At 35.1% G+C, this 12,668-nt stretch overlaps 1 protein-coding gene across 1 annotated transcript in view; it reads left to right on the top strand.

Moving 5' to 3' along the window:
- LOC135215287 (glycosyltransferase-like domain-containing protein 1) overlaps nucleotides 1-10,893 on the top strand; it is a 296,564-nt gene extending 285,671 nt beyond the window's left edge. Inside the window, exon 12 of the mRNA XM_064249831.1 lies at nucleotides 5,642-10,893. Within this exon, the coding sequence (XP_064105901.1) occupies nucleotides 5,642-5,672 (31 nt within the window). The 3' untranslated portion in view covers nucleotides 5,673-10,893. The remainder of the gene's footprint in view (nucleotides 1-5,641) is intronic.
- The last annotated feature ends 1,775 nt before the right edge of the window (nucleotides 10,894-12,668 follow it).

Below are 12,668 nucleotides of genomic sequence, written 5' to 3'. Positions count from 1 at the left end.
GGTAGTCAAAGTTGACCGAACATGGTTTTTTAACTATTTATCATGATTTATATGCAAATATTTCATAAATGAGAAAAGCTACAACCTTCAATCATTTTTTGTTGTATTCTACATAAATTGCGCACATTTTTATATATAAAACTTTATGTAACGGCTAATTTAAAATGGTGTAAACATTATGACAACCGCACAAAAAAATTTCTGATTTTTTTCGGAAGAGTTACCGCGCGGACGTAAGGAAAAAGTTTTTTCATAAATTCACCATAAATCGAAATATTGTGCTAGAGACTTCCAATTAGTTGCAAAATGAAGGTAAATGATTGAATATTACTAAAATATAAGAGTTTTAGCTTTCAATTGCGTTTTTCGACCATTTCGGTAGAGTCAAAGTTTACCGAAGGTTGAAATTTTGGCACTTATCATTATTTATATGAAAATATCTCAAAACTGATAAAAGCTACAATCATGAGTATTTTTTGTTGTATTCTACATAAAAATGCGCACATTTTCATATATAATACTCCTTGTAATGGCTAATTTAAAATGGTACAAAAATTATGTCAAATTGACGAAATAATTTCCGAGATGTGTCACAGATACTTTTTAGTGCGGCAAGAAAGAAATTCGCGCTTGCGCGCCTGCGTAATGATTGTAAACAAAACAACACCTTGATCCGTGAACTCCCAGCATCCCCCAAGGCGCGTGATTCAAGAGTTTTCGGCTGGTAGGCCTAAAAGTATTTTTCCGCGAATTTTTAAAAAAACTTTTGTATGTCGACGTAAAATATGTCCAGTTGGCACCCGAGAGACAAAAAATGTTGACGTAAAATATGTCCAGTTGGCACCCGAGAGACAAAAAATGTCGACGTAAAATATGTCCAGTCGGCGTTTAAGGGCTAACTAACTGTCCAGCGTACAATGAGATTAGAAATAGATATAGTTTAGTGCAGCAACCATATCAAGAAAATGAAGAGGAGTTAGTAGCTAATATACTCTTATTGGTAGATCTACTGAGGGAGGAAGTGGAGAATAGGAAAGATTTTCTAAAAGAAATGTGGTAAGTGGAACCTCTACATACGAAAGTCCCTACTTACAAAAAATCCAAGTTACGAAAGCAAAGACGAAGATTATATTTTGCTTCTGTATATGAAAATAATTCAGGTTGCGAAAGGGTAAAGTCCGAGATTTGCCCGGACTGCCGAGAACAATTTTAAAACTCTTGCGCCACCAACTGATTAGACTCGCCACCATCTTCCAGCTTTCCCATTGGTTCCTGATGCTAGTCACCGCCTTAAGATCCTGCTCTCCTTATTGGTCAGCATCTGTCCCATCATCCCTCTACGTAAAGGCGTCCTTTGACCACTTCGTCGCATCAGCGTTTATCGTACGCACATGGAATTCGTTCATTCACATAGATTTTGTTTGTTAACGTAAGTTCATGTTAGTGATTTCGCTTTCTTCGTAGTAAGTTACTTTATTGTGTTGTGTGTGAACTTAATTAACTTAATTAGCCATGGGTCCCAAGAATGTTGCTGAAGTTCACGGAAAGAAGAGGATGCTTTCCATGGAGACAAAGATGTAGATAGTTAAAAAGTATGAAGCTGGCATGCGGTTAAGTGTGATCGCTAAGGAATACGGCCGAAATCCGTCGACGACAGGCACCATCCTTAAGCAGCTACACCTTCCAAGGACGTGACTATTTTGTCCAACAGGAGGAGCCACATGCATGATGAGACAGAGAGGCTGCTTCTGGTATGGATTAAAGACAAGGAAATCGCTGGCGATACGATAACCGAGACGGCAATCTGCCACTAGGCCAGCGCTATTTTCGGTGATCTGATTGCCCAGGGCGAAGACGACGGAGAAGGGACATCGACGGCAACCCCAGACTTCAAGGCTTCTCAGGGGTGGTTTGATAAATTCCGTAAACGGAACTGGCATCCATTCGGTGGTGTGGCATGGGGAGGCTGCCAGCTTGACACGAAAGCGGCCCAAGCCTTTATTAAGACATTTGACCAGATGACGCTCAACGAAGGCTACAGTTCTCAGCAAGTCTTCAACTGTGATGAGACTGGCCTTTTTTGGGAAAAAAATGCCTTGTCGGACGTACATCATGGAGGAAGAGAAGAAGCGACCCGGGCATAAGCCTATAAAAGACAGGCTTACGCTCGCACTTTGTTCCAACGCCAGTGGGGATTGTAAGGTGAAGCCCCTACTTGTGTATCATTCTGACACTCCTCGAGCCTTCAAGGCCCACAAAGTGCTAAAGGAGAAGCTTCCGGTGATGTGGAGGGCTAATGCGAAAGGCTGGGTATCGAGACTTTTGTTCACCGAGTGGGTAAATCTGTGTTTTGGCCCGACAGTGAAGAAATTCTTGGAAGAGAAGCGCCTCCCAATGAAATGTCTGCTGTTGTTGGACAATGCCCCTGCTCACCCTACTGGCCTCGAGGAAGCTATCCTAGCGGAGTATTCTTTCATCAAGGCTCTTTATCTTCCACCTAACACCACCCCTCTCCTCCAGCCCATGGACCAGCAAGTGATATCAAACTTCAAGAAGCTGTATACAAAACATCTTTTCAAGAGATGTTTCGACATCATCGATACCACAAACCTCACCTTACATGAATTTTGGAAGGAGCATTTCGGTGTCGTCATATGCATCCGACTCATTGATCAAGCTTGGCAGGAGGTTTCGAGGTGAACCTTGAATTCTTAGTGGAGGAAACTCTGGCCTGATGCTGTAACCGCCCGAGACTTCAAGGGATTCAACGTGGGCGAAGCTGATGCAAATTCAGAAACAGTTGACGATCCTGAAACTGTTTCGCAACCAGATCTTGACGAGATCGTTGCACTCGGCAAGTCCATGGGGCTGGTCGTCAACAAGGACGACATCAATGACTTTCTTGAGGAGCACCAAGAGGAGCTTACGACGGATGACCTGAAGGAGTTGGAGGCTATGCAACATAACATCGTTCAAGAAGAGTTCTCTAGCAGTGGCGAGGAGGAGGAGGAGGACCCTATGACAACAGCAGAAATTAAGGATGCTCTAGCTGCTTTTCATAAAATGCAATCATTTGTAGAAAAGAGACACCCCAAAGGCTTACACGGGTCGTATGCTTGTGTAGTGCAATGACGTTTGCCTGAGTCGTTTCAGGAACATTTTGAAAATCAGGCAGAAGCAATCTTCCTTGGATAGTTATTTTTTAAAGAGGCCTTAAGTAGTAAGCAAAAAGGAAGATCCAAGTGATACGAAATAACAGAAAATTGAGAGTGGTGAAGAAATTGAAATTTTGTGAAAAAAAAAAAGTAAGTTTAATTTTAGCTTTTTCGTAAAGTTCAGTGTTAATGTTTTCTGGCATTTGTTAATGTGTTTTATAAAGTTCAGTATTAATGTTTTCTGCCATTTTTTAATGTGTTTCGTAAAGTTAAGTGTTCATGTTTTCTGCCATTTGTCCTCCTCCTCTGTCACCACTTTCGGAGATCGCCTCACTCGAAAGTTAAGGTTCCACATTTTACTACATATGTACATACATGTATGTACAGTATTACTTGTGCCCTGTACACTAATACACTTTATTTACAGGTAATCACAGTTAGGTTAGGTATTGAATGGTCCAAATTGTTGTATTTCATTGTTTGATGGTCAATTTAGCTTTATTATAAAATTTACTGTGGTGTTTTTTTAGGGCTTGGAACGAATTAGGCAATTTACATGTAAAACGTAGTTCGAGATACGAAAAATTCAGGTTATGAAGGCCGTTTTGGAACGGATTAATTTCGTATCCTGAGGCACTACTGTATTTCAGAGAGAAGAAACTCAAACAAACACGAACAAAGGAGGAATAAAACAAGCAAGGGAGCCGATTCAAAGGCATATCCCGCTTACAACTACTACGACTGTGTGCTTGCCAGTGTTGCCAAGTTAGCAAAAAATCCGTAGATTTAGCGGATTTGAACCTTTGTTAGCGGATTTCAAAGTTCTGCTGCGGATAGCGGGAAATCTAGCGGAATTTTAATGACTTTGGCAGATTTACAGCAGATTTCATGTGAATGTAAAAATTTAGTATATTTTTTTCCCGAAATCCCCTAAAAATGAACAAAATGACTACACTTGGTGCACTTCTACAGTAAATTCTCAACTCCTCACATAAACGATAATTGTCATTTAGGGATTCTAAAATTTCAACAGAGATTGAAAATAATATTTGCAAATGCTGTATATCATTTGCAGTCAAATTATGCAGTGATTAAAACACAGACTTCCTGACAATTTTTAGGCTTTACGGAAACTATCTCGTTTCTCCATACAAGATTGCTTGAATCAGGTAAAAGATCCTATTACTGAAATAGCAGAATTATTCGATTATAATAATGAAGATATTGAAGAAATTGGAAATCAGTGGAGAAACTTGTCAATAGTTCAGTGGTCCGAGTAGAATTCCACTGTAAAATTTTGGACTGAAGTTGGAACTTATCAAGACGCATCTGGGTTTAATCCTTTCCAAGAATTATTTGACTTGGCCATTAGTATACTCTCATTGCCCCACTCTAACGCTGAAGTAGAGAGACTTTTCAGTTAGCTGAATATAGTAAAAAATAAGCCAAGAAACAGACTAAGTTTAAAATCAGTTAATGCAGTGTTGGCTGTTAGGACTGGCTTGAAAAGACTAGAGATGCTATTCATATGACATTCCAAAAAGTGTTTTGGAAAAGATAGGCACAATGGCTGCATACAGCTCAAGTTATCATCAGCATCACTCTCAAGTCAAGCAAGTTCATCGGCATCTACAATTATGGAATTAGAAGCAGCTGAAGAGGATGACAATCCTTGATTTTTTTTCACTTGATGCTTAGGAAGTTAGTCTAATCTATTGTTTCATGGGGAGGATGTGGTGCCAGGAGTATAACAGCAATCAGAAAGGTAAGTAATGATCATCACAGTATAATACAGATTTATCCTTAGTCTATTTTGGTCTAAATTGCAGAATTTGAAGGCTTCTCTAGCAGATTTCAGTTTGCCACATTTGGCAACACTGGTGCTTGTGCTTTGGATAGTTTTAAATTGCAGTATGCTCATGTGTATCATCTTCAATCAACATAGGTTATGGTAGATCAATGGTGAATACCCATATGATAGTTTAAGGTATACATATTTGGTGTTTGAACTATTAAAAAGGCAGTTAGTCTATAATAATTTTTATAGGTAGGGCTATTTAAGTATTGAAGTGGGCAGGTAGGCTATAGCCTAAGCATTTTTTGTGGGGTGTGATAATGTGGACGTTTGCTTAACGCAGGTACGTAGTTGTAGTCCCTATCCCCCACGATTACAGAGACCCACTGTAGTATGTTTTTATAGATTGGTAATGACTTTTTTCATTTATAAATATATTTTGTTCGGGCATTGGTTTGTTTACTACATTACATAACATAGCAGTGAGTCAGTCATAAAATATATGAAGCCCAAAATTCATGCAACAAATGCTAGATTTATATTATACTTTATGATTAGTAATGAAGAAACATAAAAAACTTGTACAACTAATAATGATAATATTAATTACAGTTGATATTAAATCTAAATTTATTACATTATTGTTTTAACCAAACCACACAACCTTTAGATGTTTTCCATTTATTTCCAGAATTAGTGAAGATGATGACGGTCAGCAGTAATTATTCAAGGAATCTTTTGAGGTTTGCTGTTTTGATGAACATTGGTGTTGTGATCGATTGATGTGGTTAGTTTTCAAGAAGATTGATGTATTCAAGGTATAATGTTTGGTTTTACTACCTCTACAGTTTCAGCCTTTTTGAAGGAAAAAGCAAAAACATACATCATGTTGTGATTTATTCTATTGTCCATATCTCAATAGTAACTACTGTGAATAGAGTTTGGTGATTTTTCATACGTGTGTTGGCAGTATATTCTGAGACTCACCTTTGTATTCAATTGAAGGTGATAATGATAAACTTTTTATGTATTTGAAATATAATATTTGAAGTTCTTGCAATGTAAGACCTACAGGTTTTATCATTTTCCACAGAGAAATGGTAGTGATACTTAGGTAAGACTTTATATGATTCTTTTATACCAAAATATAAGCATTTTATTTCTTACAGTTCAGGAAATCTAATGATAAAAGGGAATTGCTGATTATTATTTTTTTTAATTAGGTTCACCCAGTATTGTTGCAAGTTTTACAGTGCTAAGCAAATTGTGACTGCAACAGTGTTTGTTTGAAATTGTTATTCAAGGGCATTAAGCCAGCTAAATGAGGACTTTAAGAGGAGTGCCGACCGCAGTTTGGTATGGTATGGTATGAATTAAGATTTTTAGCTCAACATTGAAGGGAGTTGCTTCAGTCTTACTTGATATTATTCAAGCTGATGCTTAGTATAAATAAGTAGGAAACCCAAAAATTCAGCCTCTAAGTTCATAGTTTAAGCAAAAAAATTTTGTTTACATTTTTAAAGTTATGAATTAAAGATACTCCCCAAATATTTTTACTTAATTTTTAGCTTCATCAGATAGATAATCGATGTGCTTCATTAAATTTCAAGAAAACACAAGAGGCTGGCAATTAATTAAGTGAAGAATAATAACTTAAGTAACAAAAACACATAATCCATAAATGATGTATGAAGACATTAACAATGAACCAGGTAATAATTTAAAGTTAGTTTTCTAATGTGTATAACCATTACACATACTGCTATATACATTACATTTATCTTGTATGTATGTATATGCATTTTTTGTGTGTACGGAATTAGTCATTCACATTATAATAGCTAAGCCTCAGTAATATCAAGGTTTTCATATTCTATCATGTATCCATCAACAGTTAGCTCAAAAATAACTCATAGTTAGATTTTGCGACTCTCTTTCATATAAGGCAGTCCCTGGGTTATGATGGGGTTTCCGTCTTGAGACGCGTTGTACGCTGAAAATCGTTGTAACCGGAACATTGTCAAAAATCCTAAGAAGACCTTACTTTTAATGCTTTGGGTGCATCAAAAACTATGTAAACTGCATTCTTATTGCATTTTTCATACAAAAAAACTTGAAGTATTGATTATTTTGCATTTTTGGAGTCATATTTCTTCTGCCAGATCAGCGTTGTGATTGAAAAGCATTGTAACCTCGGAGCATCGTAAGCCGGGGACTGCCTGTACTTTGATGCATGGTAGCAACCACTTAGTTCATGGGACCATGAAATAAATTCTCAGAATTGTTTATAAAGTTATGAAAGAATTATTTTTATTTCATAATAATCTAGTACGTACATGTTTATTCATACATTAAACTGTTCAAAACTATGAATATGATTTTTAAACATTAAACCTGTCCAAAAGCATAGATATATTTAGTTAAACATTAAACTGTCCAAACTGTTAACTAAAAATTTATTTTTTTAGTCTTTATGCTGTCGGTGCTCCCCTTAAATAGGATTCTTTACATATACAATAACTCAGAAGTAAATTTTAGTCATGTGTTATGCTTTCAAGCACAGTTGTATTAATATCAGTGGGGTAAGTGATTGTACTGATAACACCTCTTATGTGTGTCATTCTTACTGTATGGAGTCAGAGATTTAGTTCTTGAGTGTTGGTTAAAAAAGATAGTGTTCATACACTGTGTGAAGTTTTAATGGCAAGACTTTTTCAAAACCAGTCTATGTTAAAAATAGATTGACTTTTAAGATTTTTACTTAAAATAATGACAATTATTCAGGGCCCCATTGAATAGTTTTTTTATATATTATGATAGAGTGGCTGGTTCCTCTCAATTTTCATATGAATAATTCATATACTGTACTTTACTAAAATCTGAGTTTGATGACTGTATTTAAGAATAAAATGGCAAATTTATAGGATTATGAAAAAGCAATAAGAATTTTAAATTCTTGTAAGGTCTTTTACTTTAGTTGTCTCATTTTTCACAATATTGGTATAAGTTAAGGTAAAATGTTATTTTTGTGAGTATGTTTTATAAAGAAAATTCAGGATGGAGTGCAATGCATGTATAAGTTGTGCATGCAAAGGAAGCATTACATCCTTGTATTATGTAAAATAAGTGTACTATTTATAGAAGTAAAGTACCTCAGGTTTTATAGTGAAATATACTGTGATTATGAGGTGAGCTGTAGAAAACTAAATGAGCATCAGTTCTAGATCCAATTCTTTGAAGGTAATATTTTTGAAAAATAACCACTGTAAACATCAGTGCTTAAGTTAATAGGACTTATAATATGGCACCACCATGTATGTTGGGCAATGAATATTTTGTTTATTGTTCATTTCAACGGTTGGGTAGACGTGATCAGTAGAAGATGGAAATTTTCATTTGTAGGGTTTAAATGCAGATTGTCTCTATTGTGATTTTGCTCATTAAATCACAGGCAATTCCAAATATTATTTATCATGTTTTGCTACCCTTGAGCAAATGAGTGTAGTATTTTTAATCTCATGTTGTAAGGTGTGCAAGTGATATCATGGCTAGGGACAATAGTATTAGCATTACAAAGGTCTCCGTACATTAAGAAAGTTGTACTTAAAGTAGCATCGTTCCGTTCAGGTTGTGTATTAAATTTAAATGGAAATATCAGAGACAGCAGAATTCTTTGAAATACAGAAAAAGGAAGGCTTTGAATACTACTTCTTTACTGTTTCCTGACTGGCATATTTTTAAAAGTAAAGTTGTCGATTGGAATTACTCTGCTTTGCCTGGAAGAATTAGAAACTGTTTGGTCTATGTGATGATATTTTTGTTTTCTGAATTTTGCTATTTAACTTTGTTTTATTAGTTTAAATTTGGCAATATTTAACCAAAGTATTGGTTTTGAGGAATGTGTAATGTATGGGTGTATATTATATATATACAGTGAGCCCACCCCCTCGTTTTCGCGCACTTGGGATTCATGGACTCGCGTATTCACAGATTTCTGTCTGGAACATATACCCCCATTATTCACAGAAAATTTGCTTATTCGCAGTATTTTTATAATTAGAAATATCCACAAATTCCTGTATTTTTCATCAATTTTATCATGAAATGTACTTTTTGTGATAAAACTATTGAGAAAAACCAGGTATAAACATTTTTAGTGGGTTTTTCTTGAGTTTTAACTAACATAATAGGCAGTTTTAAGCGTTTTTATTGTAGGGGTTTCAACTATTCACAGCGTCTAGCTATTTGCGGGAGGTGGTCTGGTACGCATCCTCTATAGGGGGAACTATGTATTTGAAAGAATCTGTAGATGGCCTCCCATGTGCCATTTTTTAAAATTTATAGGGAAACCTCGCTTTAACGGACTAATAGAGGCGGAAGGTTGACTGTTAAAGCTGATTGTCTGTTAAAGTGAAGCATTGTTTTTTTCAAGTCCTAAGTTATGTTCATCAGTAGACTACTGGCCTTAGCCTAGGTGCGATAACCACTGACATGAAAAGGTTCACATTATGAAATAAACTTATAATAAAGGAAACAAAACCATTTTTACTTCATATATTATTGTCATGTCTTTATAATAAATAGCCTATTTGAGCAATAATTCTATATCAATGAAATCATCACATATCACTGCTGACAAAATGTAAACATTGAGTTAAGGTTGCACTCATAGTAACCTGTATCTTTCAGTAACATTTCAGAAATTTTATTGGCAATGTAATAACGGTTGTAATAACATACTATTAATTTTTTGTTAAGAATTTATTAACATTTTGGTGGCAAGTAACTGTTTAGAATAATTCAGTCATACAAACTATAATTATCTTACATTATTGTATTGTTATTAGGGGTTGTTTGTCATTAGTGATGAATCTTGAATGTAATAAAACCATTTTTACCTTATATGTTATTATCATAATATTTATCTATGCAAGCCCAGCTGACAAAATGTAAACATTAAGTTATGGTTGCTCTCTTAGCAACCTTTGTCTTTTGGTAACCTTACAGAAATTTTAATGGTAATTACGGTAGTAATAACATTTAGGATTGCATAACATTCATTTTTCATTAAAAATTCATTATCATTTTGGTGGTAAATAATTGTTTAGAACAATTCAGTCACTTGAATGATAATTATGTAACGATAATGATTATTGTACATAATTATATTTGTTAGGGGTTGCTTGTGATTGGCGATAAAATGTAAACAAAATAATGTTTCCTTTTTAGGCAATATGTGTTGGAAAAACATGATATAGAATTGGCCTTTTTATTATATTTTGAATTTCTAAGGATACAGTAAGTAAAACAGTATTTGAAGTAACATCATCTTTTCATAACCAATATATCATAAGATACCTGTTATTGCAAAAGCTAGCCTGTACAGTAATACCTCAATCTTACGCGATTTGAGTTGAGGGAATTCCCAATAGGGCAAACCTTTCATTGGAATCCAACTAATTATCATACATGGTAACATAAACGAAACATTTTTGAATCCTGGAGAAACCCTGCAAAAGTGTTTGTTTAATTTTTTAATGTAATTTATAAGTTTTCAATCTTTTATGTGTAAATTGAAGAACATTAAATAAAAAACTTGATGAGATGAGAGAATTTTTATGGTACATGTAGTATGTACTATGTTTATTAATATTTTCAGATAATAATAATAATAATAATATATAACTGATGCATATAAAGAATTCCTTCCCTCATCTTTCTTTTTAACTCCACCAGAAGCTCAAAGTCCAGAACTGTCAATATGCCAAGTAATGTGACAGGAGGAAGAAGGTTGCTGATTGGCGATCAATGATTTTCTCTCTCTCTCTCTCTCTCTCTCTCTCTCTCTCTCTCTCTCTCTCTCTCTCTCTCTCTCTCTCTCTCTCATCATGTGTATGTAATCTTCACACACACTTATATTTTTTCTAACCATTTATTTCTCTCTCTCTCTCTCTCTCTCTTCTCTCTCTCTCTCTCTCTCTCTCTCTCTCTCTCTCTCTCTCTCCCCATCCATGTGTATGTAATCTTCACACACACTTATATTTTTTCTAACCATTTATTTCTCTCTCTCTCTCTCTCTCTCTCTCTCTCTCTCTCTCTCGTCTCTCTCTCTCCTCTTTCTCTCTCCTCTCCTCTCCCCTTCCCTCCCCCTCCTTCTTCATCGCTCTCTCCTTTCTCTCTCTCTCTCTCTCTCTCTCTCTCTCTCTCTCAGTTAGCGACATAACTAAGAGTTGTTTTAGCCAAATAAAAAGCAGTTTGTTCATGAAAAGGAATTTCAGAACAAAGAGAAAGAGACAGAATAAAGAATTTCTCAAAATCGGTTGAGAAGACTTCCAATAATAGATCGGTTGGTCAGAAGGGGGAAAGGAGAGAAATACTGTTGATGTGGAATCTTCACACACACCTATATTTTTAAGAACCATTTATTTCTTTTTTTAAAGGGTAATATATTAAGCTAACTTTGAAATGAAATTGCAGTAACCTTAATTTCATTTAAAAGTTAGCTTAATATTTAGGGAGCTTGATTAGGGTCATATTTAGTGTTCAAACTCTAAAGGTATAACTTTATTAGCATTTTTAGAGACCGTGCCAAACTTATGCAAAAATTCCCTTTGCACGAGGGGATTTGGAACCTAACCTTGCATAAGTTCCGGGTATTACTGTACATGGATGATTTTGTAATTTAGTAGCTGTCTTATACTACAGATATGAGATAAATTTATGAAAATATGCCATAATTTTTCATCATGTCTTATCTAAAGGTGGTCTTATAACATGGAAATATACGGTAAGTCAATTTCACGCTAATTCTGAGGTTAGTATGCGAGTAAATGTAAACAAAAAGCAGTCACTACCCCTTGGCCGAATTTTTTCCATTAACTGTTAATGGACAGATAGGCTCTCAGAAATAGTAATAAGAGGTTTTGGGTGATGGACGTATTTATCCTGGGGAGAAGCAATATTACGCATGTTTGATTTGAAGGGAATCGGGCGGAAAAGAGGTGCCACTACTTCTATAGCCCATAAATTCACTAATGGCAACTTTTAGACTGGATAAGATGAGAGATGGGTACCTCAGGGCTTAGCTTTGCTCTTGACTTCAAGGGAGGACGTATTACCTTCTCTGTCTCACATGGTGTCTTTTGGTAAATTTGCTCATAAATATACCAAGGGGTTGCTGTTCGTTTTAGTCCTTATCTTTTATGATAGTATGTCAGTTGTAAATGTAATTTTGCAAAGAAAAGTGCAAGGAAATATTATAAAACAAAACATATATGTAAAGCCAAAACAACTACTGCATCTTTGTTCTCAGTAAATTTACGTAAATATTTTACAACAAATATCCTCAGAATTTGTTACTAATTTTACTTCATCTGTGTTGATATTGTGTGATCTGTAATTATAATTTTACGAAACATAAAAAATTCATTTATTAGAAAAATCACGTATAACTTCTTCAAGTTTACGATTGTTTTGTAAAAGAGGCCCCACAATGGGTTGTCAATAGTCATTTTCAACGTCTCTTGGAAGATGGGGGGGAATTTAAAAAAAAAAAAAAAAAAAATTCTTATACCATGGGCATTTGCATATCTTCCTCTTTCCATTGATGAGATTTTTTTTTATTTTTTCAACCTCCAAGTTACCCAGTCCAGGGTGTTGCACACTTGATATATTACCCCATCCACTAAAGGTTAAATTAGATGTCTGTTGGTTCTGGG

The sequence above is a fragment of the Macrobrachium nipponense genome, chromosome 5 (genome assembly GCF_015104395.2).
Source record: "Macrobrachium nipponense isolate FS-2020 chromosome 5, ASM1510439v2, whole genome shotgun sequence".
NCBI lineage: Eukaryota > Metazoa > Arthropoda > Malacostraca > Decapoda > Palaemonidae > Macrobrachium > Macrobrachium nipponense.
Note: the sequence above shows the minus strand (reverse complement) of the source record. Positions and strands in the feature narration are given on the sequence as shown.